This window comes from Thermobia domestica, chromosome 9 (genome assembly GCF_964235325.1).
Source record: "Thermobia domestica chromosome 9, izTheDome1.hap1.1, whole genome shotgun sequence".
In the NCBI taxonomy this organism is placed as follows: domain Eukaryota; kingdom Metazoa; phylum Arthropoda; class Insecta; order Zygentoma; family Lepismatidae; genus Thermobia; species Thermobia domestica.
Window position 1 is genome coordinate 2,884,853 of NC_137462.1, and position 16,301 is coordinate 2,901,153.

Genomic DNA, 16,301 nt, shown 5'->3' on the forward strand with positions numbered 1-16,301 from the left:
TTGAAACACCAATATATTTTATATTCTGAATGTTGGACTCATTTGCTATTATGTTCAAGGAATGAGGAGCCAAAAATCATATGAGTGATTTTTCATTCATTTATGCTATGCTAGGATTATTATTTTTGTCACTACGAATCGTTTCTTGAGTTTAAAATTATATCTAATAATGGACTGCAATATAACAAAATCCCTGAACACATAATTTGTACATATAGTAGGGCTATTTGTTTGTTAGCATGTTGAAATTCACATCGATTATTAGCCCACGTAAAAAGAGTACAAAAGAGTACTTCACTGAAAAAAGAGAGAGTACAAAAGTACATGCCTTGGAAAAGAGTACATGTACTCTTAAAAGAGTACGTCTGGTAACTCTATTCACGTTGATTTGCAGAATTTTAGGGTAGAATAAATTTTGTGTCCAGTACCCGGTTAGTGGTGAAAAAAATGTAATTTCTTAGATCTCTTAGATTGCTAGTAGTAATAGGTTTCCCATTAAGCCTATCAGGTATGACGAGCAAAATTAAAAAGTGAATCATAATCCTTATTTTTACAGATATGCTACGATGATCGTATTCTTTTGAATTTTTCTTCAGATCACACCTACGCCTATAGATATGTTGTCTACATATCCTTTTGTGTGTGTGTGTGTAACGTATAACGTACAGCATATATGCGGGCCCGTATTTAGGTAACTACTATTCTGTGCTCGAACACAGGACGTCACAATTTAGGGGGCGGCAAAATTTTGGATTAAAAAAAAAAAAAAGATTCACAATAAAGTTATATTTAATACTATCACACTCAGAGTCCCGCGCAAGAGCGAGAAAATGTTTAATTCGTTCTAATTACAGTAGTTATTAATTAGCTAGCTTATCTGATTATTTTTAAAAAGTCATCCTCTCCTACTCCCACCCCAAGGGGTGAGGATGAACTTGAACATCATGAAAACTGATACCCTTAAACTCAGCGACCTCGAAAACAATGAATTCAACACTAATATCTGTAGTTTTCGATTACTTTTAAACTCTCGCCCGCCTCACTCGGGAGTTGAGTATGACCTTGAAGTTGAATGTAATAGTCGCTACGTTACCGCATCGCCACGATCTAATAGATTCCTCCATAGTGAACAAAGAGGTACATGAAACAAACACTAAAATTCAGAATATTTGCAAACGATTTAGAAATGTGAAGATTCTCAATATTAGCAGATATCCAAGACACTATCACACGAGACACGGTCAGCATCTTAATGGTACCGGTAAAAACTCCCTCGCCGAAGACCTAACCGATCTACTATCAACAATAGAGCCCATGAAAGCTCCTATAACATTACCGTTTCGTGTAAATTCCTCTCAAGCGGTTCAAGTAAAGGAATCGACTCCTCGGAACAACAACAATATGCAGGTGGTTAGTAACAATAACAGTAATGACAGTGTTAACCGAAACATACGTGGAAGTGACCATAGTGAGGTACCGGCTAAAAAGACAGTTCACAAAGAAAACGAGGGTAAATAACAAGTGACAATAGTGAAATATCCTCCAAAGGTGTCATTGTGTCAGATAAGATCGCGCGTGCTGTGGAAAATCAACAAGCGTCAGAAGTTGAGAATGGAATTATAAAATGTTCAAGTGGAAATGAATCGACTTTGCAAACTAGAAAATCAGCAAGGTGTAAAAAACCAAATACCTTTAAAGATGATTTTTTATGGTGAATGAAAAGCCGGGTGAGTTAGTAATATACCATCAGAATGTGCAAGGGTTTACGATTGATAAAATAAATATGTTGGAAGTGTTAATAAGTGACATTAAGGAAAATGTAAAGTTAATGGGACATATGCAGAGTCCTTCTGACGTGTGATTAGTGCCATACTAAAGCGTTCGACTTACATATGCTTCCTGCAGAAGTCGGGCGTTTAGCATGACGCTAATCATTTGTCAAAACGACTGCATAAGGCGGAATATGTTTAACTGAGCACTGGTTGAATTCAGATGAGCTGAGTATAACTAACCTTCCCGGTTTTAATCTAATCGCTAGTTACAGTAGATCTGTTAGGAATAGAGGGGGGTCTTGTATTTATGTCAAAACAGGTTTAGAAAATAAGGTCATAACTAAATTTAATTATCTAAATATAGAAAAGGATTTTGAATCATGTGTAGTAGAAATACCGTATATGAAGTTAATTATTTTGTGTGTATATAGAACCCCAGACAGCGACATTAATATTTTCTTGAAAAAATTAGAAATTATCCTTGAATCTTATATTAAAACGGGTAAGCAAGTTGTCATAGTAGGTGACATTAATATTGACTTTTTAGAACCCAAAATAAATGGCCAGCTCGAGATTCTGTTGCAAGCATATAACTTAACTGCAGCAGTCAGAGTGCCAACCAGGTTATCTAAAAACAAAAACAATGCAATAGATCAAATTTTACACAATACCGATCGTCTTGCCTGTAATGTTCAAGTACTAAACAGTGGGTTCTCAGACCATGAGGCGCAGATTTTTACAGTAATGCTAAAAGGTAACGAGATTACTAACAGTACAGTTCATAAACGCGGTACTAGATTATTAACGAAAAGAAACTTTAATGACTCGAGCATACAACATTTAAACTGTCGTTTATTCAACGAAACTTGGGAGTAGGTATATGCGGCTAATAACATGGATCAAGCGTGGGATAGCTTTCACAATATCTTTGCAAATTACTTCAACGAAGCGTGTCCCAAAAAAAATGTACTCTGTTCCTACATCGACATGTAATAAAAAAACATGGGTAACCACCGGTATTAAAACATCAAGCAAAACACTAAGGTCTCTTAATATGGCGTATAAAAAGGGAATTTATCTCCAGAAATGCAGGAATATTATCAACGCTACAAAACCGTTTACAAAAAGTTGCTTAAATTTGCCAAGAAATCACATTACTCAAATTATATAGACAATTGTAAAAACAAACAGGCAGCTATGTGGAAGGTAGTAAATATAGAGTTAAAACATAGCATCAAAACGAAAAATGAAATTACTGAGTTGGATGTTAACGGGAGCAAAGTTACATACCCAGACCATATTGTAAACGCCTTCAATAATTATTACACAGGTTTACATAACCAGCACGGTCCTAATGATAAATCGCACCCAAACATTTGCAAGATAAACACAACTATCGGTACCATGTTTTTACGCCCCACCTCAGCAAGAGAGGTACATAACATAATAATGTCATTGAAGTCAAAGTGGTCTTCTGGTCTGGATGAAATACCAATTGCCATCATCAAAAAATGCAGCATTCACATCTCGGAACCATTGTCCTACCTCATAAATATGTCCTTTCAGACAGGTACCTTTCCTGACAAATTAAAATATGCCAAAGTTAAACCGCTATATAAGAAGGGGGACAATACAAAAATCGAAAATTACAGACCAATTTCCTTGTTGTCTTCTTTTTCAAAAATTATAGAGAAAGCCTTTCTCAACCAAATTATACCATTCCTATCTAAGCATAATGTAATTTCACCTTCACAGTTCGGGTTTCAAAAATGCAAATCAACTGAAATTGCTATCTATAATTATATCAATGAGGTTACGGAGGCCCTGGACAAAGGCAAAAAATGCGTAGGATTGTTTCTAGATTTATCCAAAGCTTTTGATTCTGTCCGTCATAACATTCTTATCGAAAAACTTAACAGTTACGGTCTAAGAGAGTCGTTAACTCATGGATTAAATCATATTTGCAAAATCGCACTCAAGCTGTTGAAATATCTTTTTCGTCAGACACAGCTGAACCAGCAACTTATAAATCTCAATTTAGAAGCATCTCTACCGGCGTCCCTCAGGGTTCGATACTAGGACCCATATTATTTTTGTTATACGTAAATGATTTGCCACATGACGTATCATTAGCAAATACAACTATGTACGCAGATGACACAAGCCTAACAATAACAGGTACGAACTATGATATTGTCTGCGATAAAATTGACGAGACAACTCGTAGTTTAGAAAACTGGTTTGCCCAAAATAAACTAAAATTAAACAGACAAATCTACAGCTCTAAATTTCCATCACATTCAAAATAAGCAGTGCGTAGAAATTGATATAATGCTAAATAATCATAAAATCATGTACTCAAAGTCAACCAAATTTTTGGGACTCTGGCTAAATCACAACCTCTCCTGGGAAACTCACATATTTTCACTGGCCCAAAAAGTCAATAAAATGCTCTATGCATTAAAATCAATTAAACATGTTTTACAATTTGACACGATTCGTAACTTATATTTCGGTCTCTTTCAGTCTTTACTGACATATGGCATAATCTTCTGGGGAAATTCTCGAAAAAGTAATATGTTGTTTGTAATACAAAAAAGGCTTTTAAGAACTATAGCAGGGGCCAAAATAAACGACTCATGTAGGCCAATATTTAAGGAATTTAAAATTTTGCCGTTACCGTCTCTTTACATGTTTCGACTGCTGCTCTTCGTCAAAAACAACATTGACTTATTTAACACACCATCAACACATAAATATGATACCAGGCGCAAGGATAAAATCCCCAGCAAACAGCACTTCACTAAGTTGTATGAAAGGAATCCAATGTTTATGGGTTCTATATTGTACAATAAACTACCTCAGAATATTCGAAGGACAGAACAAAAGGGAGAGTTCAAGAGGTTAATGAAAACCTATCTGTTGCAGCACTGTTTTTATTCTGTAAACGAATTTTTAGATATGTAAGTGAATTTGTCTATTGATAGTTTTGGGTAGCATAGTAGTTTAATTCAATTGCCTATTGATAGTTTTGGAAATATATTGTTATGTAATGCTTTTATATCGTAGATGTAGCATAATAGTTTATTTCAATAGGTATGTATTTGTCATTACTACGTGTTTTATATATTTGTACCCTTGACGAGTCTTATTCATACGCACGTAATCGTGCAATATGTATGACTAAAAAGACGAAATAAATGAATGAATGAATTGGATTAAAACTGTCACTATTCATCTCAGTGACCCCAAAAACTATGACTTCAACTCAATTCAGATGTGTTTCCGAAGGGGAGGCAAATTATTTAGAGCACAGAGGCGCACAATATACAAATACGGGCCTGCATATATGTTTCAGCAATTATTATTATTATTATTATTATTATTATTATTATTATTTCCTTGCCATACGCGATTGGTTAATTCTTGTGCCTTAAACCATTAATGGTGCTTTGTTACATTAGCCTTGTTGTTCGTAAACGAATTAATCCTGAAAATAACGATTATTGTAGTAAAATAATGGTTTGTTCAAAACTGCCCCACGTATGTTCAAATCTACCCCATGCTTGTTTAAATCTACCCCCCAAGGGGGTACATTTGAACGACACCCCCTGCGCCCTTGCACAGAATAACAAGAGCAAACAAAGTACTCTATTTTATGGCAAATATAATGTATATTATATTTAGTTTTTGCTACAGTTCTAGGAGGAAATTTACTGAGTGTTTGGAAGCAAAAACGAATATTCGAAAACAGATGTTCAAATGTACCCCCCTCTCCCCTATACTGCATTCGGTTAGGCCTACAGGGTGTCCGAGAAGTCCTTCCCTGATTACAGAAATTGATAACTCAGGCTACAAATAAGATAGAAATATGAAACTGGTGTTGAATTGTTTAGAAACTATAAAAGTTTTTGTCTGTGTTAGGTTTGTTCTGTTTTACCAAGTCTTTTTTTTTTTTTTTTGTTTTAGGTTTGTAGTACGTAAGTAAGAAGCCCAAGAAGCCATGCCAACCAACCAGGAGAAGGCACAGTGTGTCCTGTGGTACCATGAGACACGATCACCAACCACGGTGCAGAGACAGTTCCAGACATTTGGGAGGACTCCACCTGATGTCAAGAGCATTAAAGCCTGGTATGAAAAGTTCAAGAACACAGGGTCGGTTGCTGATCTTCCGAGGTCTGGTCGACCAAGAACCTCAGCAGACACGGTGGAGGCTGTGCGGCAGTCTTTTCTGAGAAGTCCTAAGAAATCGGTGCGCAGGGCCTCATGTGAATTACAGATGCCAAAAAGCTCTATCCATGACATTTTACACAAACGTGTCCGTGCCTATCTCGATAGGACATTTCCTGGGCGATGGATTGGTCGTGATGGACCAACAGCTTGGCCTCCACGCTCTCCTGACATAACCCCATTAGACTTGTTTTTATGGGGTTATGTCAAGGATGAGGTCTACCGAACACGTGTACCAGATCTTGAAACCCTGCAGCAACGAATAACCACAGTCGTTGCATCGATCCCTCCAGTGATGTTGGCTAATGTGTGGATGGAAATTGAATATCGCCTAGATGTGCTACCAAGGGTGCTCATATGGAAGTGTACTGATGTGACTAAAACTTTTATAGTTTGTAAACAATTCAACACCAGTTTCATATTTCTATCTTATTTCTAGCCTGAGTTATCAATTTCTGTAATCAGGGAAGGACTTCTCGGACACCCTGTATATTTGGTTGGATTACATTACGTTACGTTAGATTATCTTATTAGGCATGTAGTTGGTTGGATTCTGTTCTCGACATGAAATGGTCAAATTTAAGACTTGCCCAATTTCTTCTATGCATTTTACAGTCTATGGATCCGTATAATAGAAACAAGAGTACCTCTCCATCCGCTTCCACATACAGTGCCGCTTACAACATCAAAAAACAATCAGCAAATATAACCACTTTTTTAACTTTTACTATTTCCCTTGGCTTGTGTATAGCCCGCTCCCCCCAGTTCTTTGTCACCGGAACTGGAAGAGTCACTACTACTACTACTACTACTACTATTGCTGCTGCTACTACTACTACTAATATTATTACTACTAGGCCTACTACTACTACTATTATTATTACTCCGACTACTACTACTACTTATAACGAGAACAGAACCCAGCGAACCCCTGCGGGGCTTATAACCCGTTCCTACTACTACTACTACTAGTATTGCTACTACCACCACTACTACTTCTACTACTACTGCTACTACTACTACTACTACTACTACTACCGCTACTACTTATACTAAAGCCTCCTTACCACAAGATTTACATCTTAAATCTTTATAACATGTGATTCCGATTCATTATGAACTAATATGAACCGTTAGAATCACTATGATTCGTTAAAAATCACTGGGGGGAGCGGGCTATAATCAATCCTTTCCCTTACCTGCCTTTCACCCATTCTTCCTCACAAACTTAAATAAATTCTCCAATTGACCCGGTAAATTTTCTAAAACTGGTCCGGCGATACAGCAGTTAACTCCTTTAGGTTAGGTTAGTTTAGTTTGGTTTATGTTAGTGTGGGGGTCCAGCATAATTTTTCAAGAAAAAATGATAGTTGCGTTTATTTCTTATATTAGGTTAGTTCAGATTAGCTTAGGTTAGATTTAGTTACGTCATGTTAGGTCTAAGTATTTGCATCATCCATTTCTCTTGTAAATGTTGTGTTTTATTACGTGCTTCTGGACCCCTTCTGTTAAACATAACCCGCTGTAACTAATAAATTACTAATACAATATTATTTACATTTTTTCTATTAAATTTGCAATTGTAACTAGTAAGCGCAATTGTAACTCCTTTCAAAATGCATTTAGAAATATTCATATATAATTCGTAGTCATTAGGCTACGTGCGAAGTGAAAGAAGACATTTTGCTTATACCTAGCTAAAAATAAGTTAGCCTACATTACAACCCTTTATATTATAATCAGCTTCGATTCTAAGCTTTAAAAAGCTTTGTCTTATACTGCTACATCTTAATATAACAATCGTGATTTTTAATAAATAAATGTTATGCATATAAACTTCTATCATATTTTCAACCTTGAACACAAACGGCAATATCAATACCCTACTTACTTGTGTCTTACATTTAGGACTACCATTTGCCTGCATTATTGTACTTTAAATGTAAAACAGAGAAAACACAATTGCTAAGAAGTATTTAGAGGGGAAAAACATTGTAAACATGTTATTAACTTCGAAATATCTGCATTATTATGTAAAATATTGGTTGGCCCCCCCATACATAAAATATTCCAAATTGTTTAAAATATCTAGAAAATTCCAGTTTTTCTTGGTTGGACCCATTGTTTTCTAAGACGTCGGCGCTTATATTATATAAATAGTGCTCTCAATTCATATTTGCCACAGTTTCTTCTGAATTTCGTCCCTATCAGCTCTGTCACTCACCTCACTCCTATAGCTTCCGTTACAAATAACTTTTAAATATGTCAAATTCAGACAGAGTGACAAGTATGATTGTATCAGCGATTAAAAACATTAATGTTAAAGGAGGAAGCGACGTGAAGAGCATCACAGATTTTATAAGATGTCAGACTGGCGAAAACCCTTCATCTCGCGAAGTAAGAAATGCTTTAAAGCGTGCTGTAAACGTTGGCCTCCTGGAGAAAACTAAAGATGGAAGATTTAATTTGAAATGGAATCCACCGACTATAAGCCTTAAGCAGTTTGAAGAAGCAGACCTCGTGAAGGAAGATCTTGGCTGGATTGTAGAAAGAAGCTCCAGTTCAAGCCGATCTAGTAGGAGTCGATCTGGTAGATCCAGCAGATCTAGGAGGAGCAGCAGCAGCAGAAGCAGCAGGAGCAGTCCCAGTAGTAGAAGCTCCAACAGTCGAAGCAGAAGCAGCTCTAGCAGAAGCAGCAGCAGCGACGCAGAGCTCCTTAAGATTCTTTGTTCGCTTGCAGAAAGAAGCTCAAGTTCCAGCCGATCTAGCAGTAGTCGATCTGGTAGATCCAGCAGAAGCAGAAGCAGAAGTAGAAGCAGCAGGAGCAGTCCCAGTAGTAGAAGCTCCAGCAGTCGAAGCAGAAGCAGCTCTAGCAGAAGCAGCAGCAGCGACGCAGACGTCCTGAAGATTCTTGGTCCGCTTGCAGAAAGAAGCTCAAGTTCTAGCCGATCTAGTAGGAGTCGATCTGGTAGATCCAGCAGATCTAGGAGGAGGAGCAGCAGCAGAAGCAGCAGGAGCAGTCCCAGTAGTAGAAGTTCCAGCAGTCGAAGCAGAAGCAGCTCTAGCAGAAGCAGCAGCAGGGATGCGGATCTGCTTGGTATTGGCTCGCTTGCTGAAAGAAGCTCAAGTTCTAGGCGATCTAGTAGGAGTCGATCTGGTAGATCCAGTAGAAGCAGCAGCAGAAGTAGAAGCAGCAGGAGCAGTCCCAGCAGCAGAAGCTCCAGTAGCCGAAGAAGAAGCAGCAGAAGCTCCAGCAGCCGAAGCTGAAGCAGCAGCAATGACGCACAGTAAACTCAAGTCGCATGGAAATAACAACTTGAAAAGGAACACTCGTTTTATTTTTTTTAATTCTTGATGGAGTGAGGTGATCCGTTCTCATTTCAAAATATATCTGTAACCAAACCACACAATATTGTATCACAATACGACACTGGTAATAAAGCCATGAAATCTGAAATTATTTTATAAATGAATAATAATAGTTTTCTTTCAAGATTACTATAAATAGCTGAAGGAAATATAAATTATAAAAAGTAGATCACACTGCAAATCACTAATTGTGTTTCGTCTGTTTCGTGGTTTCATAAATGTATTATAGTACATTCAAAGTGCTATGAAATATTCTATACAAATTTAAACTACAAATGCTCTAACGTATCAATTAACCACAATTTACTACAGGAATGAGATCGCTTTCTTATTTAGTTTACTAAATAATTGTCATAGTTATAACCCACATATATTAGAATAATTAATGCCTAACTTTTGACATATCAGACGTAAGAATAGCCTATTCTTTGGGGATAGTTATTTGTAGATTTGTCTGACTGTAGATTTTATCTCTATGTTAAAATTTGCGTCACGTTGTAGCTATGATTCACTCGAAAATCCTTTAAAGTGGAACGCAAATATCTGTTAAATATAGCGTGAGGTGAAACTTCTTACGTTACGAATTTTTCATTTTAAAAAAATCAACCTTTCGCTAAAGATAGTCTTCTGCTGAAGACTGAACTGTAATTGTTTAGCAGAAGGGATCCAGACGTACGTAAAAAATACAAAATTCACAGGAGAAATGGAAGATGCAAGTACTAACCTATATTAATCGAAATAAGCGAAATTGTCATTTTTTTTTAAAAAAAAATCATGCTGGATCCCTACACTAACATAATCTAAACTAACCAAATCTAGCCTGAACTAACTTACGCTAACCTAATGTGAACAACGAAATTATAACATTTTAGAAAAAATAGTTGGACCCCTTCTACTAAACATTGTCCGACTGAATTCTCTCATGGATATGTGTATGTGCTAAATCATTCTGGTTTTCAAGAGCATTGTTCTCAGACCGTTGGGCTCCTTCTCCCCCTTATATATACGTTACAGAATAAATTAATTCGTTGTACTAGAAATTTCCATTCTCTTTTTGAGTGATCCTGCCTTATACAACGTGTATTCAACAAGACTGTGTAGTCTTCACAATACTTTTAACCAAATATCAATCAGCTACTTAAGGATTACCCTGTCCATGACAGTCACTGCTCTACAGAATAAAAGCGGAGCTACAACCAGTGATAATCGATAGAACTAGCTATCTGCTCTGAGCTGAATACATCAATGGATTTCAACGATTTAATTGGAAGATTTGACAGCTTAAGTTGACAAGTACCATTCCCGTTTCAAACCTACATTAAAAGTTGTTAGGTTAGGTTACCCGGTAAGACTTTAGTTAGACTAGAACAGTGACTGGAACCAGTTCTCATAAAAAAAAATAATAAATTCTCTTCATTATTCTTATATAATTCTGTAAAACCCAATGCGGAAAGAACTTATTCAACTTACCGATTCTCCATCGTATACGTCTATCATGCTACTGAATCATCGAAATCTTTCGCATCTTGCAAATAGTTTTATCTTCTACATATCTTTTCTCGTATTAAATAGAACTTTACTGCCAAACTTACACATTGGCATAGTAAATAATAAAGAACTATTAAATCTGTGCATGATTTCGTAGTTTTTTTTTTTTAATCAAGTTTCTTTATTCATACACGTTTACAGCTACAACAATTAATACAAACACAAGCTTTATATAATGAATTAACCAATGGAAGTGTGTCCGTATTTTAGCATTTTTAAATATAATTCTGCACATATGATTTAAGATAAAAATCATTACAGAAAAGGTATATATCTGTTATTGATATGTCTGTTAAACGTGGAATTGGTGTGCGTATTTTCAGTTACAATTGTTATTATTCCTTCGTTCACTTCTATATACAATAGTAGTAAAAATGAAATTGTCTTTGAGTTTTACGTCCCAGGATTATGTCAGCTAGGCTAAAGGAGATGATGATGATGTAAAATGAAGAAAGTGGAAGGAAACGAGTGAACCAGAGGAAAACACACACACACAAATGTCCAACACGAAGTTCACTTGGCGCGAGCTGGGATCGAACCAGGGAGCCCATGTAGCAGAGGTGAATATTCTACCACTAAGCCACCTCGGCCTCTAGTAGTAAAAATGATTAATACATCGTCAGGTACCATTATATCTGGCTTTCTGGACTGTAGCTCACTATTTCTTAATTCACATATTGCCAATTACCTCATGATGAGAGTCAAGCCGAAGTAATGTGTCACGCACTCCGAACTCATGTGCGCTAACAATTCAGCTTCAGTAATCGTCGCATGTCATCCTCATCTTACAAAGTGGTTTTGCATGCTGCGAAAAAGGTAGTAGTCTGTTGGTGCAAGGTGTGGTAAAAACGCCAGGTGGAAGATTTTCTCCGAGCCACATTCCTCGACCTTCGCACAGACCCTTCTTGCCATTTGTGGGCGCAAGTTATCACGTGGATGAGCACATCCTTGCGATGATCTAGAGCAAGATGTTTCTCCAACAATGCAGTCCATAGGAGTTCAAGCTGCTGACAGCTGCATTGTGTGGTTAAGTGGCAAGAGCTCAAAATGGATTATTCAATGGATATCTAACCAAACATTCATTAGTAATTTGCAGGAGTGGAGGTCCTGCTTCGACACAGTTCATGCAGCCTTCTCCTTTAGGTAGTCGTTGGTGTTTGCGTGTAATGTAATAGTAGAGGACCCTGTCAGATTTCTGTCCAAAATGGCGCATGTCTGTGACAAGTGAACATGGAACTGAAGATACTCACTCGTTGCTGCTTATGTTGAGGCGTTAACGCATGGGATACCCATTTACCGTGTTTGGACACAACCCAAGGTCATGTTGATGACGCTAAACGGTCGAATGGGTAACACACTGAAGTTTGCTGGCCAGTTCTTCGATAATTTGCTTTTGATTTGCCTCCAGGGCTTCGTTGTTCAGCCGCATAGGTCTCCCTTCCCGTGGCTTATCGATGATGCTGGTGTCCCTCTGGCACTCGCGCTTATACACAACAGAATGACCATGTACGGCATTGATGTTTCGTGCTACTGAACTGGCTGAATGTCTCTGGTGAAACTCATACAGCATCACATGCCGTACGTGGTCATCCGACATTGACAAACGGAGTAGACTGTTATGCTTCTGCACACTGCTGCAAGATGAAGCAGTGTATAAGGTAACCAACAAAGTTCTTGCCTTTCTAGCGCAGCGATAAATAAATAACAATACAGTGAACAGTACGTACCTTTAGGTTTCGAAGTAATCTACATCAGCATCCGACGACACCTTTTGCTAAAGTTCCTGCAGCTCAGAACACCCTGATGATAGAACTCCACGGTCTTGGATGCAAAGAAATCTGTGTGCATTCCACACATCTCTCATTTGCTAAGGATCTCCCACGGAGGTAGTTGTTGAGGGAATGAAACAAGTCGTAATCTGTTGGCGTAGGGTCTGGTGAATATAGTGCATGGCACAGTATCTCCCGGCCAAGTTGCTGAAGGGTTTCCCGACTCCTCTTTGACATATGTGGCTTGGTATTATTGTGGAACACCATCACACCCTTGCGATTTACAAATGCCGGCTCCTTCTGCCCCAATGCTCGGTGGACCCTTTGCAACTGCCAAGAGTTGTCAGCAGTGAGGGTCTGGCCAAGTGGAAGAAGCTCGTAATGCACTACTTCCCGACAATTCCACCATACAGAGGCCATAACATTTCGTGGGTGCAGTGGTGGTCTTGAGGTGTGAGGAGAGGTGACAACCAATATCTAATATGGTTGGGAGTGCCGTAGAGGACCTACTTTTCGTCACCACTGAGCACGTGATCAAAGATGGGTGTGTTCAGGTGTTGAATAAGCAAGGACAAATATGCAGTCACTCGTTGCTTCTTGTTGGCTGCAGACAATGTATGCGGTACCCACTTGCTTTGCTTGTGACTTTCCTATCCCATGCAGGTGCAGTCTGACTGTTTCAGCTGAAACATGGAACCTTTTTACAGGTATACACTCATGTACAAAATGATTGTCGCGTATCTATAACTGTCTTCTTGTGTGTATAATCGGGAAATCTACATTTGTGGTAAATTTCATAGGAAAAGAATTATAAATATGAAAATTTAAATGAGTAAAACAAAATGTTGCTAAATGGATAAGAAAGATTTATTTTCGTTTTATTGTTCTTATTTACTGGTCTTTTGGCATGAAATTTGCCACATACATGTCTTTGCTGATTATACACATACTAACATTGTAAGAAATACCGGACGAATTCGTTATCAAATTATATTCCTACAACAACATATTTATAGACATGCGACAATAATTTTGGACATGAGTGTACATCACACATTGGATCACTGTCGTCCTCAATGTCTATTTTCAGTGCCTCGTCATCCAATACATGTGGTCGTCCACTGCGAGGTTCACCCGAAAGACTCACATCTCCGAACGGAATTTCTGAAACCAATGCCTGGCGGTGCATTTGTTGTCGGCGTTCCCTCCACATGCATGGCATATGCGATGACTTAATACATCAGCTGACAGGCTCACTTTAAAATCATACAACAGACACATTCGAACAAGCTGTTTCGATACCTCCATTTCTGTTTGACATTAGACGAGCTATCACTGCTGTATGAACGTAACGTGCCTGTATTACTGAAGGTGAACGGTTAGACTAACTCCTGTGCGTCATTTCATTTCCTATGACTAATGGAACGTCAGTGCGGTGACCATGGAGAACATTATATGAGAGAGACCGAAGAATTGTATTCTCCACGATGACAATGCAATGCCTCACCGAGCATTCTCTGTTCGTGAGTTCGTGAACCACAACTTGCCTCTTCTGTACCGACTACTTTTTTTTTTTTTTTTTTTTTCAGTAAATGAAAATGCAGCTGAAAGATCAAAGTTTTCACACCGTTGCCGAGATTCAGAGCGAATCGTGCAAGATCATAGATTCACTTACGCGAAGTGACTTCCAGGTAACAATTTTGCACAGGATGCCTCTTCAAAGGAGACGCTGTTCAAACTTAGATACGTAGTTTTTCGGCTGGGGGGGTCAACAGAGCTAGTACCGAAGCTTTTTGACACACCCCTGTATTGACCATACCTTTTGTTCACATGCTCTGTGTCTGTTATAAATATACCAGTAGATGGCATTAGTCAACCGATGCATCCATCAGTAAATCATCACGAAGAAAATGCAATTCTGAGTGAAGTGGTATTCACGAGATATAATCAAATACGTTAGAAGCCATACCAAGTGCGATACTATTGTGCAAAATAAATAGTACGTTGAAGGATGGTGGGACTGGTCATCTAATTATGATATTTGGAGAGCTGTTGGTAAGTTAGATGCAGATACAAGTCAATACGTGTGATTGGTGTATGCGTGTGCATGGTCGAGGTAGTAGAAGATGTACAACACTTCGACAAGATCGGCGCATAAACCAAAGTGACCCATCTGCCACTTCGCTCCATATTGCTTACGCATTTCATGATGCTTTTGGCGTCCATGTGTCCTCCCTAGTACCATTTCGCGACAACTAAACAGTGTTTGAATGTATGCCTGGAAGCCAGTGAAATATGTTCCATGATCCCCCGCCCGTCGTCGTACCAGATTACAAACACTGTAGGGAACATGGTGACTGGGATCAAGGAAAATGGTCCAATATGTTCGCAGAAGAATGATGATTTTGTGCGACAAGTGATTCTTGGACTCACAACAGTGTAGACAGAACAGGGAGCACGTTATTATCTACAGCTCATCTGTGAATATGAAATATATGGAGTCCTGAGTTATAGTACTGGCGGGTAAAATGAAATCTTTCAGTTGAACGTGACACAATTATGTCTTTTAAGAATGAAGAACACCATTGCAAATCTACGACGCAGGATCTGTTACTAGAGAATGGTACCTACCTAGTCTTACCATAAATACTGTCGCAAAGTATTTAAGTACATTGACACAAAATGGTTAGACATATTTTAATATTCTAATAACATAAGTCACATGAATGTATCACGAACCAAAATCGCAAATAATTATTCAAAATGGTCACCATTTGCACAGTCATTACGTCTTTGTGGTAAACAGTCAATTGCATTACGCAACACATCAACTGGCAAATCTGCAGCTGCCTTCCGAACAGACCGCATTAAACTTTCAATATCGGGATGTCTCTCAAGGCATCTCCTGAAGCATTTGCCTCCCGTCACTGCTGGGTTGTTCGTGCCTTGTGTGCTAGGGCTGAGTCCTGCTGGAAGCTCCAGTTCTGCCCATGGAAGAGGGTGTTGGTGAGACTCTTGACTAGTCTTTCAAGCACTGTCTTTTGGTACACTTTGAAAGGCGTTTTGACCCCCCTTTTTTTTAAAAAAAACAAAAGAAAAGAAAAAAAGAAATGCAGTTCCCTTGTGCCCTCGTAGCTCCCACCCCACCATACCATGATTGAGGCAGGATGCTGGCCGTTTGGATGATTCGAGCCTTTTCACCAGCTTCTCTAGAGGACGTGGCATATATCCTGTCATTCTGGGCACTGAAAGTCTCCTCAACACTGAAAATCTTTTCATCGGTGAAAAGGATTCGACAATGTTCATTTGCTGCGTAATGCTTTCAGGAGCTTCTGCGCTTCAGTTTATTTGTCAGGAAATGTCCTTTGCGTTGTTTGTAAGCATGTAGTTCCAGGTCATTGCTTAACTTATGAGACATTTTCGATATCTTTAGCCCACGAGCCATAACTGACTGTTTCCTAACTGGATTTTGTCGGACACGCGGTGCCACTGCTTTCACACGTTTGGTGTTCGTACTGCGCGTGATTTTCCTTGCTGCGGGTTAATTTTCACAATTCCTATTTCAACAAAGCGCTGGATAGTGCACTAAACGAATTTTTTACTATATAATTTA

General features: G+C 38.4%; 1 protein-coding gene and 1 long non-coding RNA gene across 2 annotated transcripts in view; both read left to right on the forward strand.

The window, feature by feature from the left end:
- Positions 1 to 687: 687 nt before the first annotated feature.
- The window catches only part of LOC145694334 (uncharacterized), a 92,873-nt gene continuing 77,259 nt past the window's right edge, over positions 688 to 16,301 (forward strand). The window contains exon 1 of the long non-coding RNA XR_014132997.1: positions 688 to 1,727. This is a non-coding gene — a long non-coding RNA (uncharacterized LOC145694334). The remainder of the gene's footprint in view (positions 1,728 to 16,301) is intronic.
- LOC145694331 (uncharacterized) lies at positions 8,168 to 9,459 on the forward strand. The gene has a single exon (XM_081770443.1). It carries the CDS (start codon positions 8,265 to 8,267, stop codon positions 9,267 to 9,269), a length of 1,005 nt encoding a protein of 334 aa, XP_081626569.1. The 5' UTR covers positions 8,168 to 8,264; the 3' UTR covers positions 9,270 to 9,459.

What these genes read in the sequence shown, in the direction of transcription:
- LOC145694331 (XM_081770443.1), top strand. Translation starts at nt 8,265, where the DNA reads ATGTCAAATTCAGACAGAGTGACAAGTATGATTGTATCAGCGATTAAA.